This window comes from Moschus berezovskii, chromosome 18, assembly GCF_049115385.1.
Source record: "Moschus berezovskii isolate FMDL1 chromosome 18, NW_MosBer_1.0, whole genome shotgun sequence".
Classification (NCBI taxonomy): domain Eukaryota; kingdom Metazoa; phylum Chordata; class Mammalia; order Artiodactyla; family Moschidae; genus Moschus; species Moschus berezovskii.
This window is the reverse complement of record NC_142477.1, coordinates 35,701,702-35,724,158: the sequence shown is the minus strand read 5'-3', so window position 1 is coordinate 35,724,158 and position 22,457 is coordinate 35,701,702. Positions and strand designations below refer to the sequence as shown.

Below are 22,457 nucleotides of genomic sequence, written 5' to 3'. Positions count from 1 at the left end.
ATTATCATGTAAATAAAAGCTTCTGCTCTCCTGGTTGTTGGGTAAATGAAAATCTCATTTCACAGATTATTTCTGTGGCACAGTATGTGGGTTTTTATTTTATGTCCTGGTTTAAGATTGGTGGGGCGGAGCACATGACTTGTGGGATTTCAGTTCCCAACCAGGAATTTAACTGGGGCCGTTGGCAGTGAGAGTTCGGAGTCCTAACCACTGGACTGCCAGGGAGTTCCTGATTTAAGAAACAACGTAAAGACAGTTGTGCGTGTCTGCTCAGTTGTGTCTGACTTTTTGTGACCTCATGGACTGTAGCCCATCAGGCTCCTCTCTCCTTGGGATTTGCCAGGCAAGAATACTGGAGTGGTTTGCCATTTCCTTCTCCATAAAGATGGTTAAGTCTTAAATTTTATATAGAGGTATAACTTAACACCTTTTTTTCTAACACTCAAGACTAGGCAAAAACCTTGATTTGAACTGTTTCAACTTAAGACTAATTTTATATAAACTGATTTGAACTTGACCTGAATTCTTAAAAATTAATTGTTTAGACTTAGCTGCTTGATATTTAATTGAATTAGTATAGTCCAGTGTGATCATCTGTGTTGTGTAAAAGACCGTTTCTCTAAAAGGTATTTGAAATTGAAAGAGAATTTCCCAGATGGATCTAACATAACAGATCAGAGAATCTATATTCTTAACTGCTGTCAACTGCCCTAGCCCTTGACTCCCTGGGAAATGAGAGTGGATCATCATCCTTCATGATGATTTGGTGGAGGCTGTGGTTCCAGTCCAGATGATGGTTAGGGACCTGGTTGTACAGAGCAAGTTAGATTAGTTAACCTTAAGGATGTAAATATATGGTAATTGCTAAATGCACTGGAATCTTTTTTATATGGCTGCTGGGAAGGGTGACTATAAAATTTATTGTTCAAATTGAGACAATAGGAGAGTGAGAATACTATTAATAAATATGTGGGGCAATAGGCATAAACCAGAGCACAAAGTCATCCGTCCCCAAGCTGTGTGGACTTCTAAAGATCAGAGGCAGTATACATCAAATTGCCTGCCTAGTACACTTGATGTTCCTATTCTACTCCAACTTTTGCTTTTTGTCCTATAGGACACATTTTGGGGAACATAAAATGTGAACAGATGCTCGATGAAGAGCAGTGGGATGAATGGAAACAGTATAGGAATTTCAAGACTCTGGATTTTTATGTAGCGGTATAGCCTGTACGTGCGAAATCTTACCAGTAAATGTTAAATACAAGTTCCACAGAACTGGTGCATTTATATTTTAAACATGATCCTTTTTGTCAGTTCTAGGAATTTTGTTTTTCTTAATGATGTGGAATTTTATCCATAGAAAATGTCAATGCCCATCTAATTTCCCACTATTGCAGTTTAAACTTCCTTTTTCCTGTCTTATAATTGGCATATATGTAGAAAATGTTAGCTAATTTTTAGTGTCAAAATGTGGAAAACCTCATCCAAATAGAAATTATGAGAGTTTCTTTGGACTCTGTTCTAAGTTTTTGTTTTTTTTTCTTTTTCATATTGGGCTGAAATCTGCCACCCTTCCATCCATTGGTTCTAGTTCTGTTCTCTGGAGCAGCATGGAGTAAGTCTCTTCTATTAGAAGGCAGCTATCATATCTTCCAAGGTCATCTTTTCTAGACTGAATGTCCCCAGGTCCTCTACTTTTTATGTAAAATAATATCCATACTTATAAACTTCATACTGATTCCTTTTGAATACATTCTAATTGTCAGTGTCTTCCAAATACAGTTTAAATATGATGGCCCCAGATTTTAATTCTGTGCCATATTTTGTTTGGTATTGTGCATACAAGTGAAGAATATCCTTTACTGTAACCCATGAATCAGGCACACTAGTTTATTAGTTCAGCTTCAGCTACGTCAGGTATTTTTTTTCTTAGCTGTACTTAACTTTTGACTCGTATTAAAACGTATGGTCAGCTAAAACCCGTCAGCTATATAACTGTTGGGGCTATCCTTTTTTTTAAGAAGGCATTTCTGCCTTGGTAATAGAGCTTTATTGGGTGTGATTGTGAATGTATTACTTACAGAGAACCTAAAACAACAAAAATGTTTTTATATGCTAACATCTGTGGGCCTTGTTTTATGTGACATAGGCTCTCAAATTAAAAATTAAAAGTAAATGTTATTTAGGAACTTTACCTGAAGATTCATTTGATTTAGAGTTTTGTCTCTTTGAGGTCTAAATGGTTATGATTGCAAAGCATCTGACTTAGGTCTCCTTTTGCAGCATGTGCTACATATTTAAGAGAGAGAGAAATGTGTATAATGATTGCTGCCTATAACCTGGAAAATGTATGTAATATAATAGATATTGCATTGTAAAATCTGTACTGTAGAGAAGGATTTCTCAACCTCAGCACTGTTGGCATTCTTTGGATAATCCTTTGTTGTGGATAGCTGTCCTTTATAGGATATATAACAGCATCACTGACCTCTACCCACTAAATACCAGTAGCACACATCACCACCTTCTCCTCTGCAGTTTGATCATCAAAAATATCTCCAGACATGACCAGGTATCTCCAGGAGGGCATAGTCTCCCCTAGTTGAGAACCACTGCCTTAGAGCATCAGAAGTATTTTCATAAGTCATGTCGGTAACAGTTTCTACCTTAAATGTTTTCCATAATTGGAGCTAGAATACAGTATTTTAAAACTATAGAACATAATAAAGAACTTTACATACAGCAGATACTTTTTTAAGCTCCTAATTTGATCAGTTTTTCTTCCTAATACTGCTTCTTATCTCAGTTTGTCCTCCCTGCTTTGTGATAATGATTTTTTGATCTGAAACAATAAGTGTGACTGTCTTAATTTATTCAGATTAAGGGATGAAAATTATGCAACAGTAACAAATAGGGTATTTGGTTAGGTGGTTTATTAAGCTCATATCTGTTCTTTTATAGTCCATGATTAAATTACTGGGAAATGAGTTTTTAAGTTGATTGAACTCCTAGATTTTAAAAATTTAAATTGTATTATGTTTATTCTTCTACTCCACAATATAGCCAGCAGCCAGCTTCGGGTGTAGCCTACTCTCATCCAACCACCGTTGCTAGCTACACTGTCCATCAGGCTCCAGTAGCTGCTCACACAGTTACTGCTGCCTATGCACCAGCAGCCGCCACAGTTGCAGTTGCCAGGCCTGCTCCAGTAGCTGTTGCAGCTGCTGCAACAGCTGCTGCTTATGGAGGTTACCCCACTGCACATACAGCGACTGACTATGGTTATACACAGAGGCAACAAGAAGCACCTCCACCACCACCCCCAGCTACTACACAGAACTACCAGGTAAGAAAGCTTTCATTAGCCTTAACATACAGGTTCAGTGGCATCAGTGTTTAATGTAATGTCCAAGCCAAAGGTTTTCAAACTTGAGTCTTGCAAAATATACCTCTAATGATAGAGAAGAGTGAATGTATATTCCTAGGTAATCCGGGGGCATACTCCAGGGATTACGCTTCCTTGCAGTGAGTTTTATATTAATAATCCCCCAGTCCATTTCACTTCACTCTCTATATATGTTTACTTTAATTAAAAAAAAATTAATTACTGGCTAAATATTTTAATCTTATAACAGGTTTTTGAGGAAAATTTAAGACATATAAGTCCTTCTGCCCCTTGTTGGTACTGTGTCATTATTTATGCACTTGGGACACCCCTATGTCTATTTTGAGAACCATGAGCTTCAGCTATGTAGGACAAACAAATTACATAGTGTCAGGACTTCCCTGGCAGTCCAGTGGTTACCTGCCAGTCCCTGGCACTTCCACTGCCGGGAGTGTGTGTTCAGCCTCAGGTGTGGGAACCCACATGCTGGAATGCCATTAAACAAAGCAAATTATATAATGTCTTCCTGAAACACTGTGGAAATTCTGTTGCCTATGTGTACTTCTTCCCCTCAAGATACTCTTTCTTTATCTATAACAGAAATTGATCCTGCTCTTAAGTCATCTAATTGCTTCTTGTTAGGTTTATGGGGACATAAAGCTCTTAATTCTCTTTATAAAAATATGGTCTCTTTATGTCTGGTATGGCAGTAAATAACTACTTGCTTATTTAATAAACTTGGTCCTAATTCTTTTAACCCATTTTTTTAAATTTACTTTTAAGATCTGGTTTTTAAACTTTGGGGCTTCTGATTTTTTAATATTCTTTCTAAAAGAAAGGGATTTATTTAGCTAAGAAATTGACATATGGATCAGCATTATTAGCATTTGTTATTAATATTTAGCAGGTTTCTAAACTCAGAATTACTTTGACATGTGATTGTTTTCCTTACGTCCAAAGACAGAATATAATAAATTTTATTATTTTTAATAGGGTGTATGAAGCCCATCATTTTCTGGGTCCTGCCTGCTTCTTCAGTCTTTCTACCTGTGTGCTTCCCAAGCCCTCCTCACTATATACAGTGCTAGAATTCACTCAGCTCACCTTGATCTTCATTGCTTTGGAGATTTGTAAATAATATTCCTTTCCCTTAGAACCTCTGTTTACCTTCCCTCCACCTGGAAGCACTTACTCATCATTATGTTAATAAATAGTGGTAAATAAGGACAAACAAAAAGAAAGCTGAAACAGTCACAAAGCTTAGAACATCCAGGTGTTCTTTACTCTGGAATCCATTTTTAAGGCAGATCCACCATGCAATTTTTAAATAAAATTAATTTTTAAATAATGTTTATTTTTAAATGTTTTGATGATTTTTTCGATTGTAAAAGTTAAGCATGCTGCTTAAAATGACTTTGACCTTATTTGATGAAGTCCCAAATGAATCCCCTTTGTGTTGAATTTGAACCTTCTGTTTATATTCGTACATATTTAGGTTTCTGTTTTCCTTTATCGGGTTTTTAATGTGGCAGAGATGAGGTTTTTTTCCTTTGCCACTTCACTGATAGTAAAAGTTTCTTTCATTCTCTTTCTTTAGGATTCGTACTCATATGTAAGATCCACAGCTCCTGCTGTAGCTTATGATAGTAAGCAGTACTACCAACAACCAACAGCAACTGCTGCTGCTGTAGCTGCCGCTGCCCAGCCTCAGCCTTCTGTTGCTGAGACCTACTATCAGACAGGTGAGTTTATTAACATACCACCCTTTCATTGTACAGTGTTGAAACATATTATTCTAGGTGTTATTTAATGAAGATAGGCTTTTGAATCCATCTAAACTTGTCGTGTTATATTACCTTGAGAGGCGGGTTCTAGCCATATCCTCTTTCTGTATAAAAATGCCTTTGAGTCCCAAAGAGAGAAGGCCCTGGAGGTAGTTCATAATCATGTCTTTCTCTCTTGGAAGTGTATTTCATGTCTGGTCTTCAGCTTACAGTTCTTTTTCTGCTGAAATAAGCTGTACAAAAGAAGTTGTGGCAATAACTTCTGGTCGCCTGCTTTTTGCCCCAAAATGCCCAGACATACCTTCCTTTGTGATTAGTGGAGGCCCTAATGGTGGTTTCCATTTTGTGGACATATTTTTAATTCATCTTTCTCTGATCTGTGATGACAGTTGGTTTTGTTATCATCCACTGATAGTATAATATATATTAACGGTTTGAATGCAGGAACTGTTTTGTTTGCAAAGAAGCCTACATATCTGTAATCTTTAAAAGATGGATTTTTTTCATAGAAATTTAACTGAGCACCTTTAAGACCAAAGCTCTCTGAGTTCTGAAAAGTTAGTTCAGTCGCTCAGTTGTGTGCAACTCTTTATGACCCCATGGACTACAGCATGCCAGGCCTCCCTGTCCATCACCAATTCCCAGAGCCTGCTCAAACTCATGTCGATCCATCTCATCCTCTGTCATCCCCTTCTCCTCCCGCCTTCAATCTTTCCCAGCATCAGGGTCTATTCCAAGGAGTGAGTTCTTCACATCAGGTGACCAGAATATTAGAGCTTCAGCATCAGTCCTTCCAGTGAATATTCAGGACTGATTTCCTTTAGTATTGACTGGTTTGATCTTGCAGTCCAAGGGACTCTCAAGAGACTTCTTCAACACCACAGTTCAAAAGCATCAATTCTTTGGCACTCAGCTTTCTTAATAGTCCAACTCTCACATCCTGACAAGACGACTGGAAAAACCATAGCTTTGACTAGATGGGCCTTTGCCAGCAAAGTAATGACTCTGCTTTTTAATGTGCTATCTATGTTGGTCATAGCTTTTCTTCCAAGGAGCGAGCATCTTTTAATTTCATGGCTTCAGTCACCATCTGCAGTGATTTTGGAACTCAAGAAAATTAAGTCTGTCACTGTTTCCATTATTTCCCCATCTATTTGCCATAAAATTATGGGACTGAATGCCACGATCTTAGTTTTTTTAACATTGAGTTTTAAGCCAGCTTTTTCACGCTCCTTTTTCATTTTCATCAAGAGGCTCTTAGTTCTTCGCTTTCTGCCATAAGGGTGGTGTCATCTGCATATCTGAGTTTATTGATTTTTCTCCCAGCAGTCTTGATTCCAGCTTCATGCAGCCCATCATCTCACATGACATAATCTGCATATAAGTTAAATAAACAGTGACAATATACAGCCTGAAAAGTAGGCAACTCCTTTATTTTTGAAAGACCATGAGAGTGTGGGTAGAGCCTTGAATTAGAAAAGAGTAGAATTGGTTTCTAGCCCTGGTGTTACCAGTATCATGGGCAAGTGATTTTTTTACCTCATTTCATCTCTTCTCTTATTTGTGAACAGGGTAGTTGACTCAGCTCTTTCTAGGGTACTTTTAGATCTAAGATTGATTTTATGAGTCCATTAGAAAGTGGGTTAAAAGTATTTTGGATTATAATGATCCTGACTTTTCTTATAGTCTCCTTTCTAATGATTTGTGGGTACAATGAGCTTTAATAAACTTCCTGATTAATTACCAAGGTTTGATGGATTATGCTGAAGAGTACTGAATTAATCTTGAGCCAGATTACCATGGTATAGTCTAAAATCTGACATGACCATGTGACTTTTGTAAATTATTTAGCTCTTGGATATCAGGGTTTTCTTGTAAAATGTTGTACTCATCTGTATGTCATGTGTTTCAGATTTCATATTGTGTGTAGAAAAAGGTTTATAAACTGTTAAGTGCTGTTTATTTAAAGTACATTTACTTAACTAAGCGTAAATGAGTTTAGTCCCTGTTATTTGGGCCTTTCTCAGAAAATTACATTTCTGTGCTTTAGTGATCCTTAATAAGGGATTAATTATTAATTTAGTGATGATAAGTCTCATAAGATTCTTAAGGTATTAAAGTGTGTGTGTGTGTGTACTCAGTTATATCTGACTCTTTGTGACCCCATGGACTATAGCCCACCCACCAGGTTCCTCTGTCCATGGAATTTTCCAAGCAAGAATACTGGAGTGGGTTGCCATTTCCTACTCCAGGGGATCTTCCCTACCCAGGGATTGAACTTGAGTCTCCTGCGTCAGCAGGCAGATTCTTTAACACTGCACCCTGGGTATACATTGGTTTTAATCTGTTCAAAGACAGTAGAAAGTTCAGGAAAGACATTTATGGTAGCCATTTAAGAACAGCTGCACTCGAGCTATTGACATTTAAAGAATTAAGTAAATGGCTCCTTGTGGGTTGTAATTAGCTTGAAGTTCACTATGGACAAATCCTATTAAATGGTGTATGAACAAGTTCCATATAATCAAGCATTCAAAATTTTACTGTGACTTAAATTATACTTTGAGGCATTCTCTGTTTTGTTCCGAGTATTAAGCATAACTCTCAAGTATACTGACTACCCTAAATACACACACACATTTTTTCCTTAAAACTTTTATTTGTTAATGACATGGTTTAAGTAGTGCTGGTATTGCAGTTGGTGGCAAATCTTGACAAAATGTCATTTTGAAAATATGTAGAAAGTATCTGGGGAGAAATAGTAATTGATATAGATGTTGTGTTTTATGAAGTTGGTAATAAGAATTTTACTCCTTTTATCAAGGAGAAATTGCTAGCATAAAATTTCTAGTTAATGATGTTTATGTTTTTTTTTTTTCTAGGATATTGGTACTGTAACTGTACTGGTTCAGCTTTCTCATTTTCTTATGTCTGTTTCCCAATTTAGCCCCTAAAGCAGGTTATAGCCAAGGTGCAACTCAGTATACACAAGCCCAGCAAACTCGACAAGTGACAGCCATAAAACCAGCCACACCAAGTCCAGCTACCACTACTTTCTCCATTTATCCTGTATCCTCCACCGTACAGCCAGTAGCAGCTGCAGCTACTGTGGTGCCATCCTATACCCAGAGTGCTACTTATAGTACCACGGCAGTTACTTATTCTGGTAAGACTGATAAAGTGTGTTTAAATGAGTAAGCGAATTAAACTCACTAAGAACCTATCTTGGTTTTCTGTGGGATGATCTTACTCCCAGTACAGCAAGAATTGAATTAATTGATAGGTGTTAATACAAATATCTGTACGTAGTGTGACAAGTGAACCATACTCTTAAGATGTATGTTTGTTTGTTTTTTTTTTAATGCCAGGAAATTTTAATAGAATGTAAAAATGCCCACTGGGCTTTTAAAACCTTGGGCCTAGCATTGCAGTTAGAGAAGATAACATCTAGTATTCTACAGGGTCATTTCCTGTCTGACTTTTCCAAATGAATTTGAAAGTTCAAGGTTAACTTCAGGAAGTACCATTGACAGATTATTTACATTGTTTTTTCAGCTCGCAAGGAGTTATATCTTCATACTTACCATCAGGAATAAGTAATCTTGAAAATATTGGGGGCCTTTATAAACATCCATAGATGATGGTTATATAACACATCTCTTGGAAGAACAGAGTAGATTTATTTTCCTTAGTAATCATATATTTTTCCTGGCCAAGAATAATCACTAAAACCTTGCTGTGCCCACTGTTCTTCCTAATTTTCCACTGAGTTACTTTGTAGTATTGGAGTGCTTAAAGTCACACATGGCTTATTTGAAGACACTTAGTGTTGTACTCGGAGAAGGCAATGGCAAGCCACTCCAGTGCTCTTGCCTAGAAAATCCCATGGACAGAGGAGCCTGGTGGGCTACAGTCCATGGGGTGGGTCACTACTAGTCGGACAAGACTGAACGACTTCACTTTCACTTTCACACATTGGAGAAGGAAATGGCAACCCACTCCAGTGTTCTTGCCTGGAGAATCCCACGGACGGGAGAGCCTGGTGGGCTGCCGTCTATGGGGTCGCACAGAGTCGGACATGACTGAAGCAACTTAGCAGCAGCAGTGTTGTACTAATGTATAGTTAGTTGTTGGTTTTGCATTTTACTTATTCCTTGGTATGCTGTCTTGTTCCATGGAGGATTTAAGGTGGCACAGGTAATTTCATTTTTCATCTCTTGATGTTTTTTGGTAGTTGAGGTGTTAGAAGTAGCCACTGAATTTTTTAACTTTTTTTATTTCTCAAAGATTTTTTTTTAATCTCTTACTCTGTGTCGAATGCTGTGTGTGGTGTTAGGGATACAAATTAGTCAGGCATGATATGTTTGGGATCAAGAGTTCATTGTGGCTGAAATACAGGATACACAGGATAACAGGAAATTGAGGCTGGAACTGTCAGTGTGTAAAGCCTTGTATGGTCTGCTGTGGTGTCTTGTCTTTATCTGTGGGCAGACAGGATGCCAAAGAGAGCTTGAGAAAGGGAGCAATGGGAACAGATTTGTAAGTTAATCAAGACAGCCGTGTGGAAATGAACTGACATAAGGAGATATTATTATTCTTTGATTTGTTTCTCATGATTGCACAGGTACAACTTTTCTGCTTTTCTCTGGTTAACTGGTTATAACTGTAAATGGAGTTATTTCAGTGAAATCTATTTGGATACTTAAGGGAAAAAACCCACATCAGCTTTAATAAATAAGGAATGGGATAGTATCCTGTCCTATTCCTTGTTTTTCCCTTGCATCTATTCTTCCCTTTATCTTTCTGCCTCTCTCAGCCTTTGTCTCTCAGTTGCTTGAATATACCTTACACAGCATGAAGATAATTATTTCTGTTTACTGCTTTAGTATGTAAGTAATATATCATTTTAAAACTCGAAGCTATTGATTTAAAAAGGAGGAAAAATTAAATCACTAGGCATCTATCCCTAGACACTAATTACCATTAACTTTTTAATGCATGTCTTTCTATACTTTCTTCCATGGGATTATGCATATATAAACATCATGGTTTCTTTATAAAAAGTGGATTTTGTCTTATAGGCACTACAGTGTAAATTGCTTTCCTTGTTGTGAATGCCATAAGTATAGAGATACACCATTCGCTGGTTCATGTTTTTTCCCCAATTTTAGAAAATTTTCCTTCTGCAGAAAAGTGAAAAAAAAAAAACAGACAACAAATGCCCATACAACATTTACGTAGATTCACCAAATATTATTTTGTTAAATTTGCTTAACTCTCCTCTGCTGTTCAAACACATTTTCGATTTAGCAATGTTTCCTTGTTTTCTAAGTTGCCAGTGACATGGTGCCTTGCCTGGAATTCTTCCACATGTATTTCCTAAGAATAGGAGCATTCTTTTATATAACAAAATGCAGATAAGAAATTGGACATGGATATTATCTAATAAATTTTCTTCAGTTGTCCACAAATGTCTTTTTATGGCTGGACTTTCTCCATAGTTGATGTATTTGTACTTTGTCTTAAATTCAGGGTCCAGTCAAGGATTATAGATTATATTTGGTTATTAGTTTCATTTTCCTTTGATGTAGAATAACTCCTGGGGCTTCCCTGGTGGCTTAACAGTAAAGAATCCACCTGCAATGCAGGAGACTGTCTACAATGCAAGAGACTCGGTTCAATCCCTGAGTCGGAAAGATTCCCTAGAGAAGTAAATGGCAACCCACTCCAGTATACATGTCTAGGAAATCCCATGGACAGAGGAGCCAGGGGGTGCTGCAGTCCACAGGATCACAAGAATTGGGCATGACTTAGCAACTAAACCACCACCACCGCAGAATAACTTCTGTTTTTATATTATCTCTCATGACCTTGATTTTTTAAAAATATTTATGTTATTTATTTACTGTTTGGTTGCGTCAGGTCTTAATTGCTGCATACCAGGCCTTCATTGTGGCAAGCAGGTATCTCTCTGCTTGCCACAGACTCCAGAGAGGACAGGCTCAGTAGTTGTGTGCAGGCCCTGTGGCATGTGGGATCTTAGTTCCAGGAACAGGAATCAAACCAAGTCCCCTGCATTGGAAGGTGTATTCTTAACCATTGGACCACCAGGAAGATACAAGCCTTGATGTTTTTGAAGAATTCAGACAAGTTGTCTCGTAGAATATCCCACAATCTGGATTTACCTGATTTCTTTATGTTTAGATTCTGGCAGTTTTTTAGTCAGTAAGACCATCTATGTCAGCATTTCATTTCAGCACATCAGGTACATGTAATAAAGTGAAAGTCACTCATTCATGTCTGACCCTTTGCAGTCCCATGGACTATATGCAGTCCCATGGACTTTACAGTCCATGGAATTCTCCAGGCCAGAATACTGGAGTAGATAGCCTTTCCCAGGGGGTCTTCCCAACCCAGGGATCGAACCCAGGTCTCCAACCCAGGTCTCCCACATTGCAGGCAGATTCTTTAATAGCTGAGCCACAGGGGAAGCCCAGGAATACTGGAGTGTGTACCCTATCCGTTCTCCAGCGGAACTTCCCAACCCAGGAATCAAACCAGGGTCTCCTGCATTGCAGGTGGATTCTTCACCAGCTGAGCTATCAGAGAAGCCAGCCATGTAATAAATAATGTCAGTTTATTCCTTATTAATGGTGTCAGATATAATCACTGATTGAAGTGGTGACTACCAGATCTTTCTTTTTTAAAGATACCTTTTTCTATTTTGCAGTGAACCAAGTTATCTATGGGCCTATTAGCCCAGCTATCTTTCTAAGATGTTACATCCTTTGAAAATCAGTAACTGAATCAAATTCTCCATTGGTGAATGAAAAATCCTTTTTACTAGTTCAGTTCAGTTCAGTTCAGTCGCTCAGTCGTGTCCGACTCTCCGCGACCCCATGAATCACAGCACGCCAGGCCTCCCTGTCCATCACGAACTCCCGGAGTACACTCAAACTCATGTCCACAGAGTCGGTGATGGCATTCAGCCATCTCATTCTCCGTCGTCCCCTTCTCCTCCCGCCCCCAACCTTTCCCAGCATCAGAGTCTTTTCCAGTGAGTCAACTCGTCGCATGAGGTGGCCAAAGTATTGCAGTTTCAGCTTTAGCATCAGTCCCTCCAATGAACACCCAGGATTGATCTCCTTTAGAATGGACTGGTTGGATCTCCTTGCAGTATAAGGGACTCTCAAGAGTCTTCTCCAACACCACAGTTCAAAAGCATCGATTCTTCGGCGATCAGCTTTCTTCACAGTCCAACTCTCACATCCATAAAGAATCTGTTAAATGAGTTGGATTCTTAGAAATTCTTCCCTGAAGAAGAGTCCCGTCACCCCTTCTTTTTTAGTGTTACTATAGGCTTCTTTTTTATTTCAGTTCAGTTCAGTCGCTCAGTCGTGTCCGACTCTTTGCGACCCCATGAATTATAGCACGCCAGGCCTCCCTGTCCATCACCAACTCCCGGAGTTCACTCGAACTCATGTCCATCGAGTTGGTGATGCTATCCATCCATCTCATTCTCTGTCGTCCCCGTCTCCTCCCGCCCCCAATCCCTCCCAGCATCAGTCTTTTCAAGTGAGTCAAGTTGTCGCATGAGGTGGCCAAAGTATTGGAGTTTCAGCTTTAGCATCAGTCCTTCCAATGAACACCCAGGATTGATCTCCTCTAGAATGGACTGGTTGGATCTCCTTGCAGTCCAAGGGACTCTCAAGAGTCTTCTCCAGCACCACAGTTCAAAAGCATCAATTCTTCGGTGATCAGCTTTCTTCACAGTCCAACTCTCACATCCATACATGACCACGGGAAAAACCATAGCCTTGACTAGACGGACCTTGGTTGGCAAAGTAATGTCTCTGCTTTTTAATATGCTATCTAGGTTGGTTATAACTTTCCTTCCAAGGAGTAAGCATCTTTTAATTTCATGGCTGCAATCAGCATCTGCAGTGATTTTGGAGCCCAAAAAAAGTCTGACACTGCTTCCACTGTTTCCCCATTATTTCCCATGAAGTGATGGGACCAGATGCCATGATCTTTGTTTTCTGAATGTTGAGCTTAGTTTAGTGTAATCCATTGCTTTCATTTTTCTTTTTGAGGCACACAGTGTCCCAAATTTGGATAATAAAGGATTCTTTTCAAACCAGTGCTGAGTCTCTTGAACTTGGCATTATTAGTCTTTGAGCATTTTTTTCTTTTCTGGCACAGTAAGATGTTACTCTGCTTGATTCACCATTGCATCCCTAATATCCAGCATAGCACTTGACATAGGGTAGGAGATAAAATCTCTGAGAAATTTTAAAAAATACTTTTAAAATTCAGTATCTAGGCTTCCAACACTCAAGCTCTATAACAGAACATCAAGAGGTAAGAACTGAAATGGCCCTTATCACCTTATAACCTATGCAGAACAAGACAAAGATATTAAGGAATAAATAAAATGCAAAACAACAATAAACTTTGAGCCTTTCCTGCCATAGACTCACAATTAGCCATTTCACAAAGGAACCTTGGTTTTTTGTATTGACAGTGGTATTTAGAAACCAAGATCTACACTTAGAAAAACATAGTTTTTAATGACTAATACTGCTTTATTGTATGCATGTGCTACATTTTAAAGTTTCTTTTGGGGACATTTAGTTTTATATTAAGGAAAAGCTTGAAACAGCCCCGGGTAAAATAATCATTTTATATACAGATTTGTATGTTTGCCAATTGTTTTCCTCAGATAAATTCCTAGATTTGTAACTGATACATCAAAGAGTATACACATTTTAAAGAACATATGATACACAATGTGAAATTGCCATCCAAAGAGATCATTATTAGGGCTTCTGAGTTCTGTGTCTGCAATTTTATATCAGCTACAGCTTAGGTCAGCTATTCTTTTTATCTCTTACTGAAAATGAATTCTAGTGTTGGTACCTACTAAATGATGGCTTGTGATAAAATGTATTTACTGCTGAGGTGGTAGTCTTTGTTCTGATACTGTACCTCTAAAAATTATATTCTAACTGTTCTAATTATGCAACTTCTTATTTGATAAGTATTTATAATGTGCTTTTTAGGTGAAATTGTTTTAGTTTTTCAGATTTGCACTTTTACTTAATTTAGAGACATAGTATTATATTTATTTTCCCATAATGCTTTACAAGAAATATATTTGTGTTTGCTATAGTAGTTATAGGAAATTTAAAGGCGATCCCTTAGCAGAGTTCCAGAACCTTCAGCATACCTTTCAGTTTATGCTTTGATTTTTTTAAAAACGCTGAATAGTAAGCTGTAATTAAGCTTACCTTTTATTCGTTTTAGACTACATGTGTGCAAATAAAGAAGGTTATTTTGTAAATATTATGCTTAGTGATTTTTGTTGTTTAAATAACACAAAGGACCTTAAAAGCTGGTCAGTTCAGTTGCCCAGTCGTGTCCGACTCTTTGTGAACCCACAAACCTCAGCATCCCTGTCCATCACCAACTGCCGGAGTCTACCCAAACCCATGTCCATTGAGTCGGTGATGCCATCCAACCATCTCATTCTCTATTGTCCCCTTCTCCTCCTGTCCTCAGTCTTTCCAAGCATCAGGGTCTTTTCAAATGAGTCTGCTCTCTGTATCAGGTGGCCAAAGTATTGGAATTTCAGCTTCAACATCAGTCCTTGGAGTGAACACCCAGGATGGATCTCCTTTAAGATGGACTGGTTGGATCTCCTTGCAGTCCTAGAGAGTCTCAAGAGTCTTCTCCAACACCACAGTTCAAAAGCATCAATTCTTTGGCGCTCAGCTTTCTTCACAGTCCAACTCTCACATCCATACATGACCACTGGAAAACCATAGCCTTGACTAGACAGACTTTTCTTGACAAAGTAATCTCTCTGCTTTTTAATATGCTGTCTAGGTTGGTCATAAATTTTCCTTCCGAGGAGCAAGCGTCTTTTAATTTCATGGCTGCAGTCACCATCTGTAGTGATTTTGGAGCCCCCCAAAATAAAGTCAGCCACTGTTTCCCCATTATTTGCCGTGAAGGGATGGGACCGGTTGCCATGATCTTAGTTTTCTGAATGTTAAGCTTTAAGCCAACTTTTCCACTCTCCTCTTTCACTTTCATCAAGAGGCTCTTTAGTTCTTCACTTTTTGCCATAAGGGTGGTATCATCTGCATATCTGAGGTTATTGATATTTCTCCTGGGAACCTTGATTCCAGCTTGTGCTTCTTCAAGCCCAACATTTCTCATGATGTACTCTGCATATAAGTTAAATAAGCAGGGTGACGATATACAGCCTTGACATACTTCTTTTCCTATTTAGAACCAGTCTGTTGTTCCATGTCCAGTTATAACTATTGCTTCCTGACCTGCATACAGGTTTCTCAAGAGGTAGGTCACGTGGTCTGGGATTCCCATCTCTTGAAGAATTTTCCACAGTTTATTGTGATCCACACAGTCAAAGGCTTTGGCTTAGTCAATGAAGCAGAAATAGATGTTTTTCTGGAACTCTCTTGCTTTTTCTATGATCCAGCGGATATTTGATCTCTGGTGCCTCTGCCTTTTCTAAAACCAGCTTGAACATCTGGAAGTTCACGGTTCACATATTGCTGAAGCCTGACTTGGAGAATTTTGAGCATTACTTTACTAGTGTGTGAGATGAGTGCAGTTGTGCGGTAGTTTAGGCATTCTTTGGCATTGCCTTTCTTTGGGATTGGAATGAAAACTGACCTTTTCCAGTCCTGTGGCCACTGCTGAGTTTTCCAAATTTGCTGGCATATTGAGTGCAGCACTTTCATAGCGTCATCTTTCAGGATTTGAAATAGCTCAACTGGAATTCCATCACCTCCACTTGCTTTGTTCGTAGTGATGCCCTCTAAGGCCCACTTGACTTCACATTCCAGGATGTCTGGCTCTAGGTGAGTGATCACACCATTGTGATTATCTGGGTCGTGAAGATATTTTTTGTACAGTTCTTCTCTGTATTCTTGCCACCTCTTCTTAGTATCTTCTGCTTCTGTTAGGTCCATACCTTTTCTGTCCTTTATTGAGCCATCTTTGCATGAAATGTTCCCTTGGTATCTCTAATTTTCTTGAAGAAATCTCTAGTCTTTTCCATTCTATTGTTTTCCTCTGTTTCTTTGCATGGATCACTGAGGAAGGCTTCTTATCTCTCCTTGCTAATCTTTGGAACTCTGCATTCAAATGGGTATATCTTTCCTTTTCTCTTTTGCTTTTCGCTTCTCTTCTTTTCACAGCTATTTGTAAGGCCTCAGACAGCCATTTTGGGTTTTTTGCATTTCTTTTTCTTGGGGAGGGTCTTGATTCCTGTCTCCTGTACAATGTCATGAATCTCTGTCCATAGTTCATCAGGTACTCTGTTGATCAGATCTAGTCCCTTAAATCTATTTCTCACTTCCACTGTACAGATGTAAGAGATTTGATTTAGGTCATACCTAAATAGTCTAGTGACATTAGTGAATGGTCTAGTTTTCCCCACTTTCTTCAATTTAAGTCTGAATTTGGCAATAAGGAGTTCTTGATCTGAGCCACAGCCTCAGTTTTCTCATCTGTAAAGTATGTATAGTAATACCTGCAATACCTACCTTATAGTTCTGTTCTGAGATATCACTGTGTCTGGAACACTGCCTCTTATAGTATGGATTCTCAATTTTCAAAAAACCTAGGGAATTCCCTGATGGTCCAGTGATTAGTACTTGGCCGCTTCATTGCTATAGGCCCAGGTTCAGTCCCCAGTCAGAGAACGAAGATCCTGTAAGCCATACAGCATGACCAGAAAAAAACCCAGAGCCTAGAGGTTCTGATCATCCAGCGTTATAGGATGCTGCTGATCTTACTCTCGTTTTTATTTTCTTGATACATAATTGATGAAGCTGCATTTTACATGGCATGTGTACAGTTCCTGCACACAACTAGTCATTTGGAAATTGTCTATTGATAAAAATTTCAGAATCTTATGATTCTGATTTCCCATGCCTCTTAACCTTCACCTTTCCAATTCGTGTTTTCTTTCTTGTGTAAAATATGTTAAAGTGAGTGGGTCATAAATCTTTACTCTTCAGTATAGCAGTTTGCATTTGAGATACCAAAAAGTTCACTTTTCCTTAAGTAGTTCTTCTGTGCTGTCATAGCAACTAGGAATCTCTCTCTTGAGCCTTAACTTTTGACCCACTCATTTCCTCTTTAGGGGAAAGGATGACAATTAGGGAGTCCAACAGATTTCCAGGGGTCTTAGTTTAGGAAACAGTAAGTTTTCCAGTTTTAACATAGGGGTATAAATAAAATCAGCAACTTTGTCACATGTAAAGCTTTTATAGATTTTTAAATCTATAAATCACTGCACATAAACAGCTTGTATATAATACATACGTAGCTAGCTTAATGTGCTTATTCATCAAAGACTTTGAACAATGGAAGGATAGATTGATACATTTAACCAGAAAATTGAGTACTTTTTCACCTTGTGTTGTTCTGACGCTCATCAGAACTCCAACTCCATATTATGGACTTTTGCCAAGCTTTACTCACCTTACCTCTCCAAACCAGCTTCTATCAGCTCCTTATTTTATTGACTGTACAACCCCTTCAGTCAGTCACTGGGATTCAAAATCTTGATGTCATCTTTGTGTAGTTTCCTCTTTCACATCTTTTATCCTCTAAACCACCAAGCACAAATAGTCTTACTTTTATGACTTTCTTTTTTTTCCTTTCTGTATTCTAGTTCAGACTTTTCCTCAAACCCAGCACTTTCTCGGTTGTATTCAGAGTAATTCTGCTTGGGGAAAATACTATATGACAGTTCCATAAACACATAAGTTTATCAGACGTTCCTATCACAGCCTTCCAGCAGTACTATAAGCCTTCTTGAAAGCAGTGACCAGATCTTATCTTAACACCTGGCATGTATTGTGTAAATAGTTGGTTGACTTACATTAAAAGAAGGATAAGTAACATTTTTCTTAGGTTTTGTGAGATACAATTTATTTGTAAATATGCACATGTAAACCTATCTTTTTAAGCAGAATTTATTGTGTTTAAATTCCCATCATTTATCTTGGCCTTTTACAGGTATGTAACATAATCTTTGTTTGATTTTATTTGTAAGGTACATCTTATTCAGGTTATGAAGCAGCAGTGTATTCAGCTGCATCCTCCTACTACCAACAGCAGCAGCAGCAACAGAAGCAGGCAGCAGCGGCGGCGGCGGCAGCTGCTGCAACTGCTGCCTGGACAGGGACCACCTTTACTAAAAAAGCACCATTCCAAAATAAACAACTGAAACCAAAACAGCCTCCCAAACCACCCCAGATTCACTATTGTGATGTCTGTAAGATCAGCTGTGCTGGACCACAGGTATGTTATGTTGTATGCTTCACCATGAATCTTCAGTGGTTGTCCTTGATAATTAAGTATGATTGATTATTATAATTCTTATGCCTACAAAGAAAGTTTATATTTTTCTCTCCTGCTGGCTTTTAGTTAACACGTACATATTTCATCAAGTGGCCATTCTTTAAAGGTTTTTGTATTGACATACAAGAATTCTAAGAAAAATACAGTAAAAATAATTATGAATGTTAATAAAAAGTGGACAAATTGAACTTTTCTTTAGGAAAGATACTTTGCTCTTTTAAACTTTTAATTTAGCTTAAAAGTTTTATATTCAGATTAGTTGGGATTTGGGAGTAAGATGGAATTTTTATTTCTCTTTTGGCATTTATGACTTACTTTTTAAGCCTTTAGGCAAAATTCTTGAACTTAAGACACTTGGATATTGATTTTCTTAGTTCTTCAAGGTCCATATTGTGTGTATGAGTAGAATTTTGTAGTCAAAAAAGGATGACCATAGAGATAAGTTTTATACACTGACATGACAAGATGAGAAGACTTTGTCAGATATAAATATTACAACTTACCTTTCTCTAGTATTAAAAATCCTTAAGCTATTTTAATAACCTATAATTTTAGGATAACATTTTTCATGAGACTGACTTTTGTATATGCTTTATTAGAATGTTACTTGTTTCTGTATACTTATTTCCTCCATGAGGCTGTAGGGACTTTGGGAATAAGAAAGCTGTAGGAAAATGTCTTGTTCAAAAATATCAACCAAAGAAGCATGCAGAACCTTTATTCCTTAATTCTGTTTTTTTGTTGTTGTTGTTGTTTGTTATTGTTTTCTTGCTGTTGCTAAACATGAAATAAGGCATTTAGGGAAGGATCTGTTTATAAAATCTAGTGAGTTCAACTCCCTTCCCAACTCTATTTGTTAATACTTAAAGAGTGTTTAGTGTTTATATAAAACTTTGGTAAGCAGTTTGGCAGACGAGAGGCATAGTATTTGAAAAGATCAGATTTTGTGTCTTTAGTAGTTTCTTCCAGTTACCTCATCTCTCACCGTTTCCCAACCGGTGTACATTCTTTTAAATTTACTAGATCAGTTCTGTCTGCTTTTCAGTATAGAATTTGGGAGTTATTTTCAATTGTCAGCATTCTCTGAGTTACACCAAATTAGAGACTAGTTTAATATATGTGGCTGTTAAGACCTTTTTTTTTCCTATTTTAAGTTTGGTAGAAAACAGTTTCATTGTGATAACATGCTCGCGGGAGAGGAGCCATGGGGAATGTTTGCAGCAACCCAGGACTAAACATGAAAGGGAACAAGAATGTTGGCTTTAGTATTTGAGGAGTGTATCCTACTCCGTAATGATTGTTTAGGGAGAATGATGATGTGGTGGCAATTACAAATGTTAAGAGACTTGACTATGTGGTAACATATAAAAGGATAGCACATAGCTCTAGGGTGATAAGTTAATAGCATTTAGAATCAGTGTATGTATGCAAGGCTGACCATTGATTTGGGGGAGCTGGATGGTTACACAAGAACAGACCAAGAGTACCTCTCTGTTAGAAGCAGTGCCATAAGGGGTTAATGAACCTATGGAGAAAAATACCGTATGAATGAGATGGTGAGTTAAGAGTCTAGTGTAGATATAAGAAAGGAGACTAAATTGGTTTCAGTATGAGGAGCCTTTGTTTCAGTCCTGTGTCTGTGACTTAACTTGTGGCCTTGGGCAAGTTGCAGACTTTAAGTCAGTTGTCTGGGCTTTTGTTTCCTCACTTCTGTAATAGGCACTTGTCCCTAAATAATTGAGGTTCACACTGCTTCACAGAGCCACTTTAGGCTGCTGCAGATGGTGAGAAGAGAATCAGATGGCTAGGTATTAGGTCTTCCTCTTTTGTTCGAAAAACAGTAACTTTCCTAACTTGTGCATAAGATTTCATTTTGAGAAAGGATTTTCTTGTTTCAAACTTAGAAAATCATTTTAGGTAACCTCTAAAGTCCCATTAAGCTCTGAGATTCTATGCTATCTATGAAATTTTATGCTCATCATATGTGTGTATAAGATTTTTTAAAATAATATAGGAAATAATAAACTGGCCCCACTCAAGGTCCTTATTGACCTGCTCGCATTTTAATAAAACTGCCTTCCTCAGTCATTGACATTGAAGACAATTTTTAATATATACTGTTACGCCCTGAGTCCGGTCCCCCCATGCTGGTAGAATAAGACACTCGCAGCAATGCAAAAGCAAGAATGGGATTTATTTCTAGCTCGAGCTAGGGCTCATGCCTCCTCCAGTGCAGTGGAGTGCTGACAAGAGCCCCGAGGCCAGGTCACAGTAGTTTTTATAGTCTCAGGTTACGTAAGCACCTATTTCTGTTCAAAAGATCAAGCTGGCAGAAGCTCATTGGCCAGATCATGCACGCGCAGAAGCTCATTGGCCAGTTTATACGCACGCGGGGTTTTCTCTGGGGGATTTCCCTTTTTCTTCCAATTGGCCCCATTTTGGCGCTGGCGGGATTTTTCTAGGGAGGAGTTTCTTAATTTTGGCGCCTGCGGATCTTCTTAGGGAGGAGTTTCTGTGAATGTAGCCTCCACCCTGTCTCCAGGAAATTGAAACTTAGGCCTAAGCAAGGTCTCAGGCCTATCCTGGCTACTCAGATGTTAGGGCTCCTAACAATACTTGCACTATTTTGATGGCTAGTATTCCAATAATATTATTTTTCCTTCAAAGGGATACAATTCTGGCAGTTAAATACTTTAAATAGACTTCTGTTCAGGGTGGAATGGGTTCTAACACAGACTGAAAATGCAGTCTTGAGTTTTCTCAGATATAACTGACTTCTAAGCCAGTTTTGTAAGTAATCATACCTGTTTATAAAGAGTCTTGTTGCCATGTAGTAACATTTTTTTTCTTCTCATGTGGCAGATACATTTTTCTTCCCTCATCATAATCCTATAATTAATTTCTTTTGGAATCATCATTCTTATTAGTCTCTACCCAACATTATACATAAGCACTAAAAGATATAAATTCTTTCAAACTGAGAGCAGTTACCTTATGTTGATATTTTGGCTATGTATGAAAGTCTTTTGTTAATTAAAGTGTTAGGTAAGTGTGTTCTTGGTAAACAAGGTACAGAGAACCATAAATACATCGTGTATGTAGGGAAGCCACATGCTCCTGTTCAGTTGCTTTTAAAATGGTGTAGTGCTGAGATTTTAATGAGTATTAGAAATTGGAATGAATAATTGCAAATAATGTAGATAGAAAAGTAGTGAAGCAAAATTATTCTTTTTGTTTGAGACAGACTTATAAAGAACATTTAGAAGGGCAGAAACATAAAAAAAAAGAAGCCGCATTGAAAGCCTCACAGAATACCAGCAGCAGCAACAACTCTACTCGTGGGACTCAAAATCAGCTACGTTGTGAGCTCTGCGATGTGTCTTGTACAGGAGCAGATGCATATGCTGCCCACATTCGTGGAGCTAAGCATCAGAAAGTAGGTGTTTTTTTCCCACACACCCTTATGTCTTAACTCTCTTTTCTTTTTCATTTTTGGTGGGGGTTGGGAGTAAAGTAAAGGCGGCTTCAAAATTTGAAAATTTTTGAGGGTATTACATGCCTAATGTATATATAAAGGTGATATCAAATAGTCATTGCTTAAGGAAGGAAAGACTGGTGACCCTTCTTAAAATTGAACTCGGTCATTTTTTTTCCCACCAACTGAAATTGAATCATGTAGTTGTTTTCTGCCTTCTGTTATGCTTAAGTATAGGTTGGTGTGCATGTGGCCAAGTCATTTCCTCACCGAGTGGTCGATGTAATAGGTATCTGAATCTGTTTCACACAGATTGTTTTCAAAGTAATGAGTTTTTATTTTAAAATGTATAAAAGAAAAAAATACAACAAAGAAAAATATGGTTAAGATTTTTCATTTTATAGGG

At 38.0% G+C, this 22,457-nt stretch overlaps 1 protein-coding gene across 4 annotated transcripts in view; it reads left to right on the top strand.

Annotated features, from left to right (window-relative positions):
* ZFR (zinc finger RNA binding protein) overlaps nt 1–22,457 on the top strand; it is an 85,390-nt gene that overhangs the window by 23,267 nt on the left and 39,666 nt on the right. For 2 of the 4 annotated variants that reach the window (XR_008685429.2, XM_055422215.2), the window contains exons 3-8: nt 1,595–1,618; nt 3,067–3,349; nt 4,986–5,130; nt 8,117–8,335; nt 18,269–18,516; nt 21,821–22,012. Coding sequence is in view for 3 of the 4 variants with exons in the window: in XM_055422215.2 (XP_055278190.2) it covers nt 1,595–1,618; nt 3,067–3,349; nt 4,986–5,130; nt 8,117–8,335; nt 18,269–18,516; nt 21,821–22,012 (1,111 nt within the window). In the remaining variant the exon portion in view is untranslated. The remainder of the gene's footprint in view (nt 1–1,594; nt 1,619–3,066; nt 3,350–4,985; nt 5,131–8,116; nt 8,336–18,268; nt 18,517–21,820; nt 22,013–22,457) is intronic. The other 2 variants (XM_055422216.2, XM_055422217.2) reach the window with 1 other exon arrangement.